General features: G+C 44.2%; 1 protein-coding gene across 1 annotated transcript in view; it reads left to right on the top strand.

The window, feature by feature from the left end:
• CAMK1D (calcium/calmodulin dependent protein kinase ID) overlaps positions 1–17,559 on the top strand; it is a 214,204-nt gene that overhangs the window by 136,604 nt on the left and 60,041 nt on the right. The window contains exon 3 of the mRNA XM_028747312.2: positions 602–676. Within this exon, the coding sequence (XP_028603145.2) occupies positions 602–676 (75 nt within the window). The remainder of the gene's footprint in view (positions 1–601; positions 677–17,559) is intronic.

Consider the following 17,559-nt stretch of genomic DNA (forward strand, 5'->3'; position numbering starts at 1 on the left):
AAATGAGCAAAGAGATAGGATCACAGCGATATGAATGCTCAGGATAATTAAAGTGACAATCTTGCAGCAAAGGCTGGATCACAGCCAGCTCTGTTGTAGCTTCATCCAGGATGATGGAGCAGTGGTTTGTGAGGGGAGGTTGAAAGGGGGGGGGGCGGGAGGAAAGGAGAGGACCTGGGGGTGGCAGAGACTGCCCCAGCCCTGTGCCACTCCGTGAAGTGCTATTGCAACAAGGAGGATGCAGTGGGCCCCCCCCCCAAGCCATTGCTGCCATCATGCATCATGTAATTGTGCTGTTGAATTTGTCTGGAGTTTGGTGTGGATGTGCACACTTGCAACAAAGGGGAAATGCACTTTATCCCAGTATAAGTATAGTGCCCTTATCCAAAGGGCCGTTCACAACATTTAACTCCTTCAAATGTGCATCTGTCATGACAGGAAGAGGCTCTAGTCTACACAGACTTCATTTTAATTGAATTATCCTGAGACCATAAAGACTCTTGATGGTTTATGGCAATCTGGGCATTATTCTCATTATGTGAACAGATTTCTCTTGGGTGCTTAACTTACCTTGTGGTGTTGCTTTTTATGTAACCTTCAGGATCAAGCATGAAAATATTGTTGCCCTGGAAGACATCTACGAGAGTCCAAACCACTTGTACCTGGTCATGCAACTGTAAGTACTGCTTATACTGCTTTTGTTTCTGTTAACCAAACAGAAATAGGAGGAGGACATCGAAATCCAGGAAATCGGGTCAAGTGTGCAAATTGTGCTAGTATTAGGAGCATGTTGAAATCTTATGGTGTCTCTTGCAATGTTCTAAATATGTTTTTATTGCTGTATCACTTCTTGTTTGCTGCCCTGGGCTCCTTTAGGAGGAAGAGTGCGATATACATTTAATTAATAAACAAATAACATTTTAGAAATCACTATACCTCCACTATAATTTCCTTGACCTGGGGAATAAAGTTAAATTCATTAAACAATTACATACTCATCCAAGTTTAACTTCCTTAAATGAACCTTCCTTAGCTTTTGGAGCAGTAGAAGAATTATTGCTTCGTGTGCCTTCTCTGGTGCTACCTGGAGTGGATATCTGCACTGATATCCCCAAAGCGTTGGAGCTCCCTGCACAGTTGTTGCCAGTGAATTGAAAATTATATTTCACCTAGCTGTTAGTTTCCTTGTGTTGTGAATTATATTTTTAAATAATCTGCCCCCAATGGCCTGTGTGGTGTGCTTGTGTTAGGCCACAATGACAAGAGCGGTAATCCCTTGCAAGAGACAGGAAGTAGGCTCTCTGAAGCTAATCCTTCCCTTTCTCCAGCATCAGTTTGAATAGGCAACCAGCTCCTCACCACACAAACAGAGCTTCATGGCCTGATGGTAATGGCAGGGACTTGGGGCTGGGAAGATCTTTTTACAGGGTGTGGTCTGGTTGGCCTTGATTAGGCAATAGTTGCTTATTTATCTGTTGATTTCCTTGGGCTCTGGCTGTCAATTTGCATCCTTTTTGTCCCAACTTGGCAGGTGGGCCAGTGGGCAAGGAGGAGCCATACAGATAAGGCAGGTTCTTTGGGAGGTAACCCCTGAATTCAGAGGCAGCTGGAGAGGTTAGGGCAGTCACTAGGCTGTTGGGGACTTAGGGATGGGCTGGGCTCCTGCTATGGTATCAGTTTCTGGGCAGCTTCCGCACCTGATTGGCACTGAGCTCACTTGAAGAGATGTGGGCAAGCTGGTCCTGCTCAGGACAGCTGAGTGCTGAGCTCACCCCTGAGACAGCCAGGCCAGGCCTTGGGCCTTAAGGGAATCACCTCAGTCATTGGCTGAAGTGGTTCTTAAAGTTCAGTATCACAACATCAAATAAAGTTGGTGCCTGTTTTATTCCACATCACTTCTTTCGACTCTACAGTGGTACCTCGGGTTAAGAACTTAATTCCTTCTGGAGGTCCGTTCTTAACCTGAAACTGTTCTAAACCTGAGGCAACACTTTAGCTAATGGGGCCTCCTGCTGCCGCCGTGTGATTTCTGTTCTCATCCTGAAGCAAAGTTCTTAACCCGAGGTACTGTTTCTGGGTTAGCGGAGTCTGGAACCTGAAGCACCTGTAACCTGAAGCGTCTGTAACCCGAGGTACCACTGTATTGCCATATACAATAACTACCTCTTTCACATACCCAGAGCTAAGAAATTCCTGGGACTGAAGCATAGTCTGTACTCTGAAACCTCCTCAAAAGTTCTCATTTAGGAAATGCTGCTGTCAGCCTAATACAGTAACTATAATCAATTAAACATGCACCATTTCCTCAATTCAATCTAGGACAAAGTGTTCATGTGTAATTTCTTGTTTCCTTGGAAACCATGACCTGTTGACACAGAAGTCATATGATGCTAGAGCTGGATACCTACTTTTTTGCCTCACTGCCCAATTTGCCATTACGGTTCCTTTGCTTTGTTGTAGCTCATGAATTTTATTTGCCATTTCCATGCTGCACAAAGCAAACATGGAATTTTTCACTTATATTTAAGATTCCACTTGTTTTTAGGTAGGTGCCTGCAAATTTGATTCAAAATGCAGGGCATATAATACAAAGCTATTGTCTAAGGTTTATTTGCTGGGGGTGGGTTTGAATGAAGATCTTAATAGCTTTATACTTAGGCTTGTTTCACATAGTTTCCCCTGCATATGGTCTCTGCTTGCAGTGCTTACTCCAGTATTATGGGAGGAGGCAGGGCTCAGGGAAGTCTCTTCCAATGAACCCCACCTAACCTGCAAGAGGAAGGGTGGGGAGGGCTCTCATAGTGCTTCAGGCCCAGCAAGTCTCCTCCACCACCATCCCTTGGTCCATGTGCACTCATGATCGCACAAGGAAAGCTTAGTGTGAGTTGAACTGTGCATAGATTCAGCTGGCAGCAGTTTTGACAGACCTGTCTCCAACCCGAATGTTGGAAGCCTCACAAAATAATAATAAATAATAAAATTTTATTTATATCCCGCCCTCCCCAGCCAAAGCCGGGCTCAGAGTGGCTAACAACAGTAAAATAATACAACATTCTAAAATCATTTCATTATAAAATCAGTTCAAATCAAATTAATGGCAACCATTGGGCTAGAGTTCTGTGAATTACCGAAGGAGGGAGTCAGACTGTGCCTTGGCCAAAGGCCTGGTGGAACAGCTCTGTCTTGCAGGCCCTGCGGAAAGATGTCAAGTCCCACAGGGCCCTAGTCTCTCTCTTTTTTTATATAAAGATATTTATTGAAATTTTCAAAATATTACAAAATAAAAAAAGAAAAAAGAAAAATACAAAATAAAAATAGTTAAAAAAACAATTCCATCTTTCCATCACTTATCTTTCATTTGCTTGTTTCCCGGACCTCCTCACACCTCCCTTTTTGTATTCCAATTCAATTTGTTAGTTCAGCAAATCCTTCCCCTCTTTGTTTATCCTAGTCTTTAATCTTAAAATATTGTAACATTAAATTTTTTTCTGTTAATAATCCATTTTTCCATATTCCTTATAGCGTTATAGCTAAAAACCACTTAACTTTTTATCCAACATCATTCTAACATTCATTAATTTTACAATATTTCTTTATATAGTCTTTAAATTTCTTCCAATCTTCTTCCACCGACTCTTCTCCCTGGTCTCGGATTCTGCCGGTCATTTCTGCCAGTTCCATGTAGTCCATCACCTTCATCTGCCATTCTTCCAGGGTGGGTAGATCTTGTGTCTTCCAATACTTTGCAATAAGTATTCTTGCTGCTGTCGTAGCGTACATAAAGAAAGTTCTATCCTTCTTTGGCACCAATTGGCCGACGATGCCCAGGAGAAAGGCCTCTGGTTTCTTCAAGAAGGTATATTTAAATACCTTTTTCATTTCATTATATATCATCTCCCAGAAAGCCTTAATCCTTGGGCACGTCCACCAAAGGTGAAAGAATGTACCTTCAGTTTCTTTACATTTCCAGCATTTATTATCAGGCAAATGATAGATTTTTGCAAGCTTGACTGGTGTCATGTACCACCTGTATATCATTTTCATAATATTCTCTCTTAAGGCATTACATGCCGTAAACTTCATACCTGTGGTCCATAACTGTTCCCAGTCAGCAAACATAATGTTATGTCCAACATCTTGTGCCCATTTAATCATAGCAGATTTCGCCGTTTCACCCCAGGGCCCTAGTCTCTTGGGACAGAGCGTTCCACCAGATTGGAGCCAGGGCCGAAAAAGCCCTGGCTCTGGTGGAAGCCAGCCTAACCTCTCTGTGGCCTGGGACCTCCAAGATGTTTTTGTTTGAAGACCGTAAGGAGAGGCGGTCCCGTAGGTACGAGGGTCCTAAGCCGTATAGGGCTTTAAAGGTTAAAACCAGCACCTTAAACCTGATCCTGTACTCCACCGGGAGCCAGTGCAGCTGATACAAAAGCCACTGGGGTTTGATGACTGCAAAGTCCAGTGGGTTTCTGTGGCCCAAGCTCCATCCATTCATACTATGTTACTGTCTTGTACTGAGTCAGAACTTTGGCCCGTCTAGCCCAATGCTGCTGACTTTGACTTGTAGCCGCTCTCCAAGGTATCAGAAGCTTTACCAGCATCTGTTATCAAAAACCTTTTATTGTAGTTGATTGACTTTCAGAAAGGGACTTCATGCGTGTAAAAGTGTATGCTCTGCCACTGAACTCTTGCCCCCACCCAATTGCTAAGAGAAAGTTGCTCACTAGCAACACAATGCCACTCAAGCCTGATCTGATGTCATGGACCAGTTGGACGCAGCCAGATGGCGGGAGGAACCAGCTGGGGAACCCTGAGGGAAAGAAGGCCCAGAACCCGGGGAGTGGTGGTGGGACAACCATGAGTGGTCAGAGGGAGGAGGTGTCAGAAGCTGAAGAGGTAACAGGGCTTAGTGAGAAGGGAGAGTCTGTGGCAGAGAGAAGTCCAGAATCAGAGGCAGAAGCTGAAGCCGGGGAGGAGGATGAAGGTGGCCAAGAGGCAGAGATGGGTCAGGATGGTGAAGAGGCACAGGTGTCTCTCCCCCCTGCTATGACCAGCTCCCCTCTGCCCTGCTTTCCAAGGCCAGGAAAGGCATGAAGCAGGAGGAGCAAGGACAGGAACACAGGCACAGTCTCCGCCCCGGAGAGGAGACATAGGCAACAGTGGGAGGCGGGGACCTTCAGTCTTCGCAACTGCCTCTGATTCTGGACTTCTCTCTGCCACAGACTCTCCCTTCTCACTAAGCCCTGTTACCTCTTCAGCTTCTGACACTAGCAAGGCCTACCAAGGTAGCAAGGCCTACCAAGAAGACCTGCTGTGCTCATTAGGCCTGGCACCCCTGTGCAAATCCACTTTTCTTATAAAGAATTAACTTCACTTACCCCATGTGATTTACTGCTGGCTTGCTGCTGACATCCTGATATTTCCCAGCCCTATAGCAAGAGAGCCGTCATCTAGACTGGGACTACTAGGGACTCCAAACATGCAGAACACACATTGTATGGGAGAGCTATGTTCATAAGCAAAATGCATTCTTTTCTGACTCCTGGAAGGACACTCTCCTTTAGGGTCCTGGCTTTTCTACACAAAACACATTAGATTTCATCATATCAGTTGCTTTAGCTATATAGTGTAATGCTGACAATAACAACAAGACATGTTGCTATTCTTTTTATAGCTGTATCAAAATGTGTAGTTTTATCAAAATCATGTTATTAAAGCAATTCTTCATGTTCTAATTTTAATAATAAGGATCCTTCCAAGAGAGCAATTTTTGAAGGTTAAAATCAAGTCTTGTTTTTACAAGGATGTGGATAGCACACACTCAGCTCCAACTCCCCAGGAGGCTTATGTCAAGAAAAAACTCAGGCCACATAATGAAGAGAGAACCCAGCAAAAGCACCATAGAAGATTTAGGATAGCATTTCCCCCACACTGTTATAATTCTGTGTTTTTTTCCTCCCCCCTAAATGCAAATGATGCATACTAGGCTAAGAAACACACTGCTGTGTTCATAATGTTGACACAGGGTATAACATTACGAACGAAGCAACAGGCTACCTGCTGAGAGTGAAGGCAAATGATACACGAGGCATTTTGTTCCTTCCTCTGAGTTCTCCCTATTGTCCGAGTACTTTACAGATTGGAAGAAAAGCAATGTTCCACCAAAGATCACTGTGACTTTTGCCTCAATTATAGGATTTGCTTATGAGGAATCATTTGTTTTCTGGGTTTCAATGCAAATTATGCGCTGCAGCTCACTAATCATGTACTCTGGGAATGTCTCATAGGCTGCAGAGGCCACAGGTTCACACAGAGCAGTGTGTTTAAGCCCCTTGATTTCACTGAGTCCACATTGGATTGTGGTTAGTGAATCTATACATTCCAACGCTGGAGGGCGGGGGGAGAGGGAGGGTCAGGAAGGAGCGCACAACTACCCTGCAATTTAGGGATGGGGTGATCTGGTAATATGAAAATGGAGTCACATTTTTTAAAGGCTGAAAAATAGCTAGCCTCGTTTTTCATATGCTTGTTTCATTTTCCTCCCTTTGTTTCATTTTGATGTGTTGGGAGCCCCCAAACTGGTTAGCTACTGAAAAACAGGAAAGATTCTAGACATACACAAAGTAACAACTAAAAGAAAAATATTAAAACTGTATTTGTAAAGACTAACCAGTAAAGCAGTACTGAAATGTGCTTGTCTCTTAATATTGTAATGAGTTACACATGGGGCTGTCTTTGAATACAGTTTAGAAAATTCTTTTAGTTCAGGATACAGGGGCAAGATTTGCTAACTGGCACAAGTCATCATGATCACCACTGCTTTGCCATCTCCTTGGCTCCCAGTTCATTTCCAGACCTTTAAGTTCTTGGGCCCAGTTTACTTGAAGGATCACCTGTGGCCACATGTGCTTCAATGTAACCCATACACCGTGATTTACATCAGTCACTTTGCGTCCCTCCATTATCTAAGGCAGGGATGGGCAAGTTTTTTTCTGGCCAGCAGGCCAAATCTTAATCTCCCCACCCTAGGTGAGCCAATTGCCTGATGTCAGGTGGTGCCGCAACAGGCTAGTTTCACACGCACCGCCCCCCCCCCCCGCCCCCGTCCTCTATCCACACAAGCAAGAGGCATTATCAGAATTCAAGGACACATTTTAGACAGGCAAGAGCACCCAAGAAGCGTTGAAAGTGGGACCAGTGGGGTGTGTGGCAGGGAGGTGTCCAGAAAGTCAGATAGAAAGTCCTGGAGGACTGAGGTTCACCACCCCTCGTCAAAGGGCAAGAGGGGCTTAATATGGAGAGAATAATACTCCATGGGGTATCCTGGGTAATTAAAAGGAAAGAGCCAGCATGTTGAATCGAGTCCAGAAAGTAACTGTTCATCTTGGCTCCTTGCTTCTCCGAGCACTGGCATTTTGGACCACTTGTAGTTTCCAAGGACAGCCCCATGTAGAATGCTGCCCATCAAAAGAACTAAAGTTTCACAGTTTAAACATTGGCAGCTTAAAGATGTGAAAAACGTGGCTCTTGATTTTGGGTTTTGGATTATAAAGGCTGCTTTATGCATGACATTTTTGGGTGTTCACCTCAAATGATAAGAGTGCACTTAAAAATGTAAATGTGACTGCATCCTACATGTTTGCAAATACTGTACAGGCACCATAGAGGTAATTTTCACAGGTGGGCAGGATTGGCCTGCTTGATTGGTCCGTGCATAATGTGTGAAATGACCCTAAGTAACATGGAGACTTGCTTCCAGCCTTTCTTTGGTGTTTACTAAGATCAGAACCATGAGCTGAGAAATAGGCAAACACTGCAGTTCATTACTCTTTACAAAAGCATATGGACAAAATGATTGCATCTGTGAGATAACCACCTAAACCAAAGGAGTTAATTGTATGGCAGCTCAATGCCTAAATATCAGAACACAGGAAATTCTGGAGGGGTCTTGCTCTATGTTTAGAGGAACTATTTTGGGTGAATGTAATTTTATTTGAAGACAGAAAGGGGATATTTGGGATTATGCATTTATTTACATGCATCTCTTATGGGCGTGCATAAAATATTGCGTGTAATTACCAAAAATTGCATAACAATGTCATGACATCAAGCCATGTAGTAAACATCACTAGAAATTGGATGGAAAGAGGGAGAGAAGTAGACCACCATTTTGGGCATCAGTCCTGTATCTGCTGTGAGATCTCCTGCTGCTCTGAGTGGCTGCCGGTGCGATGGGACTTGCTGCGACTTTGTTATAAAATGTAGTAAGTGGTAGTGCGAGCCGGAGGGGAATGGCGAGAGGAAGAGAGCAGATGTGGCTGAGGTCATAGAATCATAGAGTTGGAAGAGACCACAAGGGCCATCGAGTCCAACCCCCTGCCAAGCAGGAAACACCATCAGAGCACTCCTGACATATGGTTGTCAAGCCTCTGCTTAAAGACCTCCAAAGAAGCAGACTCCACCACACTCCTTGGCAGCAAATTCCACTGTCGAACAGCTCTTACTGTCAGGAAGTTCTTCCTAATGTTTAGGTGGAATCTTCTTTCTTGTAGTTTGGATCCATTGCTCCGTGTCCGCTTCTCTGGAGCAGCAGAAAACAACCTTTCTCCCTCCTCTATATGACATCCTTTTATATATTTGAACATGGCTATCATATCACCCCTTAACCTCCTCTTCTCCAGGCTAAACATGCCCAGCTCCCTTAGCCGTTCCTCATAAGGCATCGTTTCCAGGCCTTTGACCATTTTGGTTGCCCTCCTCTGGACACGTTCCAGTTTGTCAGTGTCCTTCTTGAACTGTGGTGCCCAGAACTGGACACAGTACTCCAGGTGAGGTCTGACCAGAGCAGAATACAGTGGCACTATTACTTCCCTTGATCTAGATGCTATACTCCTATTGATGCAGCCCAGAATTGCATTGGCTTTTTTAGCTGCCGCGTCACACTGTTGGCTCATGTCAAGTTTGTGGTCAACCAAGACTCCTAGATCCTTTTCACATGTACTGCTGTCAAGCCAGGTGTCCCCCATCTTGTATTTTGGGCCTCTCATTTTTTTTGCCCAAGTGCAATACTTTACATTTCTCCCTGTTAAAGTTCATCTTGTTTGTTTTGGCCCAGTTCTCTAATCTGTCAAGGTCGTTTTGAAGTGTGATCCTGTCCTCTGGGGTGTTAGCCAACCCCCCCCCCCCCCAGGTTGGTGCCATCTGCAAATTTGATCAGGATGCTCTTGAGTCCATCATCCAAGTCGTTGATAAAGATGTTGAATAAGACCGGGCCCAAGACAGAACCCTGTGGCACCCCACTAGTCACTCTTCTCCAGGATGAAGAGGAACCATTGATGAGCACCCTTTGGGTTCGGTCAGTCAGCCAGTTACAAATCCACTGAGTGGTAGCATATTCAAGACCGCATTTTACCAGCTTCTTTACAAGAATATCATGGGGCACCTTGTCGAATGCCTTGCTGAAATCAAGGTAGGCTACATCCACTGCGTTCCCTTCATCTACCAGGCTTGTAATTCTGTCAAAAAACGAGATCAGGTTAGTCTGACATGACTTATTTTTCAGAAATCCATGCTGACTATTGGTGATCACAGCATTCCTTTCTAGGTGCTCACAGACTGTTTGCTTAATGATCTGCTCCAGAATCTTCCCTGGTATTGATGTCAGACTGACTGGGCGGTAATTATTTGGGTCCTCTCTTTTCCCCTTTTTGAAAATAGGGACAACATTTGCCCTCCTCCAGTCTGCCGGGACTTCGCCTGTCCTCCAGGAATTCTCAAAGATGACTGCCAGTGGTTCTGAGATCACCTCTGCCAGTTCTTTTAATACTCTTGGATGCAGTTCATCTGGCCCTGGAGACTTGAATACATCTAAACTAGCCAAGTATTCTTGTACTATCTCCTTAGTTATTCTGGGCTGTGTTTCCTCTGCTGAATCATTTGCTCCAAATTCTTCAGGTTGGGCATTGTTTTCTTTATCGGAGAAGACTGAGGCAAAGAAGGCATTGAGGAGTTCAGCCCTTTCTGTGTCCCCTGCTTGCATTTCACCATCTTCTCCTCTGAGTGACCCCACTGTTTCTTCTTCCTTTTGCTACGAACATACCCATAAAAGCCTTTTTTGTTGCTTTTAACCTCTCTAGCAAGCCTGAGTTCATTCTGTGCTTTAGCTTTTCTGACTTTGTGTCTACACGTGCTGGCTATTTGTTTGAATTCCTCTTTGGTGGTTTCCCCCCTTTTCCATTTTTTGTACACATCCTTTTTTAATCTTAACTCAGTTAAAAGTTCTTTAGATAGCCACCCTGGCTTCTTTAGGCACCTTCCATGTTTCCGTCTCATTGGTATTGCCTGAAGTTGTGCTTTTACTATCTCCCTCTTAACAAACTCCCAGCCATCATGAACTCCCTTTCCTTTTAGTATTACTGTCCATGGGATCTCACCCAGCACTTCCCTAAGTTTTATGAAGTCGGCTTTCTTAAAGTCAAGAAATTGAGTCCTAGTATGCTTGGCTGCTCCTTTCCACTGTATAGTAAACTTCAGAAGAGCATGATCACTCGCGCCTAATGATCCTTCCACTTCTACCCCACTAACCAGGTCCTCAACATTGGTTAGGACCAGATCTAAAATGGCTGTTCCTCTTGTTGCTTCTCCCACTTTCTGGACAATGAAGTTTTCTGCAAGGCCAGTGAGGAATCTGTTTGACCTTATGCTCTTGGCTGAGTTTGACATCCAACAAATATCCGGGTAATTGAAGTCCCCCATTACTACTATCTCCCTTCCTTTTGCATGCTTGGCCATCTGTTCCAGGAAGGCATCATCTATGTCCTCCGTTTGGCTTGGGGATCTATAGTAAACTCCCACAGTGAGGTCTCTGTTATTCTTCTCTCCCTTAATTTTGACCCAAATGCTCTCACTTTGGCTTTGAGGTTCTAAATCTTGGATCTCTTCACAGGTATACACATCCCTGACATATAACGCCACTCCTCCTCCTTTCTTGTCTGGTCTGTTTCTCTGAAATAGATTGTATCCCTCCATTATTACATTCCAATCGTGGGACTTATCCCACCAGGTTTCAGTGATGCCTATTATGTCATGTTTAGTTTGCTGTACCAAGAGCTCAAGCTCATCTTGTTTATTTCCCATGCTTTGCGCATTAGTGTACAGACATTGAAGTCCATTAATCATCCCCCCCCGTGTCTCTTATTTAAGGATTTTTTCCTCCCACCACTAGGTCTGCATGCTGTTTGCTCCATTTGGTCTATGACATTTGGATGATCTCATCTTCATCAATTGATAGACTCCTACCTTCAGGAGCACTGTCTCCCTCCCCCACATTAGTTAGTTTAAAGCCCTCCTGATGAGGTTTCTGAGATTTTTGGCAAAAACATTCCTCCCAGCCGTTGTGAGGTGCAGCCCATCGCTTGCCAGAAGTCCATCTTCAAGAAACTGCAGTCCGTGATCTAAGAATCCAAACCGTTCCTGTTTACACCATTTGTGAAGCCAGCTGTTCACTTCCACTATTTTTGCCTCTCTCCCTGGGCCACGTCGTTCAACTGGGAGGACAGATGAGATGACAATTTGTGCATTTAATTGCTTCAATTTCCTGCCCAGAGCCTCGTAGTCTCTTTTGATCTTCTGGAGGCTATTGCTTGCAGTGTCATTGGTTCCCACATGAACCAAGAGGAAGGGGCATTTGTCAGTGGGTTTTATGATTCCTTGCAGTCGTTCAGTTACATCTTGGATCTTAGCCCCAGGGAGACAGCACACCTCCCGAGACATCTTGTCAGGCCCACAGATCACTGCTTCTGTTCCCCTCAGTAGGGAATCCCCTATCACCACTACACGCCTCCTCTTAGGTCTGGTCGGGGTTCTTCTGTGAGCTGTCCGTTCCAAGGTCGCCTGCACATTCCCTGAGGACTGACTTTGCTGCTCGTCTTCATATACCTGATCGACTGTAATGAGGGAGAGATCCTCAAATGGAGTCTGTTCTTCGTCTTCCATGCTAGGGGAGAGGACTTCAAAGCGATTGTGTATTTCTAAACAATCAGAGCGAACCCTGGGCCTCCTACTTCTTTGAGTCACGTTTCTCCATATATCTGGCACCTGTGTTGGTGAAATAGCCTCCTTCTCAGGGGTGTCCCCTGTCTCCTCCTTGGTGGAGACGGTGTTCTCTGTTGCTTCCAAGAAGAGCTCCAGCTCTCTAATTCTTTGGAGCGTAGCTACACGTTCCTCCAGTTGCTGGACTTTGTCTTCTAAGAGGGCAATCAACATACAATTGCTGCAGGTAAAGCTGCCTGCAACCTTTGGCAAGATGGCAAACATTGCGCAGGAACTGCAGGCGACTGCAGCTGTTCCCTCACCCTCCATCTTGAAAACGTGTCGTTGGGGGTGGCTACAGTGGTCCTCCATCTTAAAAAGCGTGAAGACAGGACAAATAACTCCCCCCAAAAAACCTAGGTCTCCCCCCACAAACGTTTGAGACTAGCTCCCCTAAATCTAAAAGATGGATCAAACTGTGCGCGCCACCAGGCGCGTGCCGCTGCCCTGCAAGCTCTGATAAGCTCCTCCCACAGCTAATCACCTGACTCAACAGAAACCCTGCCCCCTCTGACCTTTGCCCAGAGAGAGCAGCTAAACAGCCACAAAGAAACACACACACACAAGAAAACCCTTTTTGCTCCTTCTTCAGCTGCTGCCCTGCCAGATCTGTCACTCTGCAAAGTGTCACTGAAGATTTAAAGAAAGAGCATTGCCTACATGCCGATCTGTTCCTATCTGCATTTCTCTGTGGTGACTGAGGGAATCATCTTTAAGAAATCCTTGGCTGATGTTGCTTGCCACAGAGTGACCGTTTTGACAAACAGCTTTTCTTGTCATGCTGCCTTTCGGCTTATGAAGCTGTCTGCCAGATGTTGTTTATTCTGATGGTGGTGGTGCTGGGTTTTCTCTCTTTCTGCCTCTGTCAGTAAAATAGCTAACCTAGCTTTACCTGACTTACATTGTCATTTTATCATCCGACTCCCCAAAAGCATGGTTTTCTGTCATTGAACCTTTCGGAGGCACTTTAAAAAGATAGTGCGCAGATGTTACAGAACAGGTTTTTTACAAATAAACAACCTAACTTGGAAATTAATTCCTTCTTTCATATTGTTGTTGCACCACACATTATACCCCTAAAGATGTTTTAGTTGTCAGCAAGACGATTGTAATTTGGTTGACTGGGTAGAGAAACAGAGGACAAGAGATATAGGCTGCTTTCACACTACCTTTAAAGCACATTCTCAATACAGCCCCCCCCCCCCCCCAAGAATTCTGGGTACTGTAGTTCACCTCTCACAGAGTTACAATTCCCAGAAACCCCTACCAAACTACAACACCCATGAAGTTTTGAGGGGGGAAATGTGCATTGAATGTGCTTTAAAGTATGGTGGGTACGCAGCCATAGGTGGAATTAGGCTGTAGACCACTGGTTCTCAGACAGTGTTGCACACCACTCTGGTGTGGCAGGAGAGGATGGCGGAAAGATTCAAGGACAATCAATATAATATTTGGGGAGTGATTCATTCGTGGTCTTGCATAGCTACATAGTTTTATACACCAGTTGGAATCATAGAGTTGGAAGGTATCCTGAGGATCATCTAGTCCAATCCCCTGCAATTCAGTTGTCCCATATAGGAATCAAACCTGCAACCTTCGTGTTGACAGCACCATGCTGTAACAAGCAGGGCAATCCAGGGGCCGTGCTAACTTCCTGCCTAGGCCCAATGTACAGTTCTGGTTTTAAAGTCCTTCACAATCTAGGGCCTTCAAAGCCATTCATGGCCAAAGATCTGTATACTTGGAGGAGCAGCCTGTGGACTACCTGAGGTAAAGCAGGGACTGCTTAGGGAGAGCCCCCAGTCATGGAAGGCACCTGTCTACCAGGCACCTGCTCTCTTGTCCTTTCAGGGCCTGGCAAATAATTTTTTTGGGACATTTTTTTTTGTCCAGCTGGTTGTTTTTAGCATCTTGCAGCCTGGGGGTTCCTGCATTTGTTCTAATTTGTAATATTTACATTTTAATTGCTTTTGTATTTTCTTTTATGTAAGTTGACTCACCTTGGGATTTTTTTTTTAATGGAAGGGCAGTATGAAAATATTTATCATACATACGTACATACATACATACATAGGCTGAGAGCCAAATAAGTCCTACTCGGAGCAGGTGCATTAAAAGCAATAAACCTATGTACACCAATTTCAGTGGATTTGCTCTGAGTATGTCTTTGTTGGCTATTGCCCATAAACCTAATTTTCACACTATAAAGGTGTCAAAGAAATTTCTACATTCCTTTGTATGAGTTATTTTGCCATACAAGGCAGCAGGAATTTGATTTATACCTTTGAGTGCTCATGTGGAATCTTTATTTGCAGTGTTCTGCTGTAATTATTTTACAGACTTTCAATAAATGTGTTTATACTTGTCTAAGTTTACTTGCTGTGAATCTGGGTACTCAGTATTCTGTCTCCATCCATTCATGGTTGCATGCAGCTGCTATTTTACAACTACTAGAACTGACTAATATCTTGGAGACAATAGTAAAAGCCGCAGTCCGACCATACAGTGCAGTAAATGGTACAGGACAGTTAGAAGAGTCATATCTCAACAATAGGTGCTGTAGTCTTGCACTTACGAAATGGAATACTCTACCATCACGGTTCTGAACATGGAATATTAGAGGCTGCCACTTGATGACCAAAACATGGGAGGAGGGGGGCCTTGATAGCCAGCACAAATCTTTTACTTTCCTTCTATGGTAAGAGACATTTGCAATATTATAGCACCATCAATTTACCTGTAACCAAGAGGTAAGCAAGGAAACCTCAGACCCAAGGAGCATACAGTGTAAAGCAACCAACCTGGTGCCCTCCAGAGCTCTGCTGGCTGGGGCTGATAAGAGGCGAGTTCACAACATCTGGAGGGCAGCAGGTTGGCACAGGCTGGCCAAAAGTTTGATTGGGGAAATTGGGGCAGGTGAGAGAAGGAAGTTCTGCCTCTTTAGCTGGAGGTGCTCAAGTTCTACATACAGGCTTCCCATAGCCATCTGGTTTGCCTCTGTGAGAATGGCGTGTTGGATTTGGCCTGATCCAGAAGGGCGCTTCTCATGTTCATTTGCTTTGTACGGTTGGGAGGGGTAGTGATTTAGGTGGGGAGAGGTATTTTGATTGTTTGGATTTGTTTTGAGGTATTCTGGGCGCTTCCCTACTGAGTCCAGGAAAGAAAGAGAGGAATGTTAATTGAAAACAAATAAATTTATTTCAGCCTCAGTCCCACCTCCTAAAATTTAAGGCTAAAACATGGATCTGCCTTGTGGAGCTGTTGTAGGAATTCACCTTAATGAAAAGGATGAAATGGAGAGGACAACTTTAGCTAGGTTTTGTTTTAGTACTTCATTCTTCATAGGATGTTACAACTGGAACACACTGTTCTGTTTCGGAGCTTCATTAAGACCATTTTCTTCCTTGTATTTTTGGCACCATGGCAATTAATTCTTTCTGGAGATAAGAAACCAGCTGCATGTATTAACACCAACTTAACTTCAAGTAATATGAAAACTGTCTCTTTACATTTCATCATTTTCATATATGCAAGGCTGTCAATTTCGCTTAGAAAGTAGCCCTAGATGGGGGAAACCCCAAAGGGACTCTCCGGGGTCACAAAATACCACCAGAACTTCTTTCTTATGCCCACATCACTGGGTAATTTGCAATGTAATTACAATATTTCCATTCCAGCATAGGGCAGAGCTGAGTCTAGCCCACATGCTAAATAATGTTGAATTTACTTTCCTCTACCCAACTGTTAGGGTATTTTAATATATTAAATCATTTGGATGGCATTTATGTCCTGTCAATGGTTTCAAGAAGCCATGTGCAAAGCACAAAATCGCACATGTTGGGTTTTACACAGCAATGAATAGATATGATAATTTATTTTAATCTGAACCTTTTAGAACATGTAGGGCTTGCCTGCTCCTACATAATCAAGTTTTCGTTGGTTTTCGTTGGTTTTCATTGCTGCCTCCTGTATAATGTTGCGAGCCTCCATCCATAGTTCTTCAGGCACTCTGTCCAGCAAATCTAAATCCTTAAACCTGTTCCTCACTTCCTTATGAATACACAGTGGAAGTGAGGAACAGGTTTAAGGATTTAGATTTGGTGGACAGAGTGCCTGAAGAACTATGGATGGAGGCTCGTAGCATTATACAGGAGGCAGCAACGAAAACCATCCCAATGAAAAGGAAATGCAAGAAAGCAAAGTGGCTGTCCAACGAGGCCTTACAAATAGCGGGGGAGAGAAGGCAAGCAAAATGCGAGGGAGATAGTGAAAGATACAGGAAATTGAATGCAGATTTCCAAAAAATAGCAAGGAGAGACAAAAAGGCCTTCTTAAACGAGCAATGCAAAGAAATAGAGGAAAACAATAGAATGGGAAGAACCAGAGACCTGTTCAAGAAAATTGGAGATATGAAAGGAACATTTTGTACAAAGATTACCATAATAAAGGACAAAAGTGGTAAGGACCTAACAGAAGCAGAAGACATCAAGAAGAGGTGGCAAGAATACACAGAGGAATTATACCAGAAAGATATGGATGGCTCGTACACCCCAGGTAGTGTGGTTGCTGACCTTCAGCCAGACTTCCTGGAGAGTGAAGTCAAAAGGGCCTTAGAAAGCACTGCTAATAACAAGGCCAGTGGAAGTGATGGTTTCCAGCTGAACTGTTTAAAATTTTAAACGATGATGCTGTTAAGGTGCTACACTCAATATGCCAGAAAATTTGGAAAACTCAGCAGTGGCCAGAGGATTGGAGAAGATCAGTCTACATCCCAATCCCAAAGAAGGGCAGTGCCAAAGAATGCTACAACTACCACACAATTGCACTCATTTCACATGCTAGCAAGGTTATGCTTAAAATTCTACAAGGAAGGCTCAAGCAGAATGTGGACCGAGAACTCCCAGAAGTGCAAGCTGGATTTCGAAGGGGCAGAGGAACCAGAGACCAAATTGCAAACATGCGCTGGATTATGGAGAAAGGTAGAGAGTTCCAGAAAGACATCTACTTCTGCTTCATTGACTATGCAAAAGCCTTTGACTGTGTCGACCACAGCAAACTATGGCAAGTTCTTAAAGAAATGGGAATGCCTGATCACCTCATCTAACCTGATCTCGTTTTTTGACAGAATTACAAGCCTGGTAGATGAAGGGAATGCAGTGGATGTAGCCTACCTTGATTTCAGCAAGGCATTCAACAAGGTGCCCCATGATATTCTTGTAAAGAAGCTGGTAAAATGCGGTCTTGACTATGCTACCACTCAGTGGATTTGTAACTGGCTGGCTGACCGAACCCAAAGGGTGCTCATCAATGGTTCCTCTTCATCCTGGATAAGAGTGACTAGTCAAAGGCCTGGAAACGATGCCTTATGAGGAACGGCTAAGGGAGCTGGGCATGTTTAGCCTGGAGAAGAGGAGGTTAAGGGGTGATATGATAGCCATGTTCAAATATATAAAAGGATGTCACATAGAGGAG

This window comes from Podarcis muralis, chromosome 10 (genome assembly GCF_964188315.1).
Source record: "Podarcis muralis chromosome 10, rPodMur119.hap1.1, whole genome shotgun sequence".
NCBI classification, from domain to species: Eukaryota; Metazoa; Chordata; class Lepidosauria; order Squamata; family Lacertidae; genus Podarcis; species Podarcis muralis.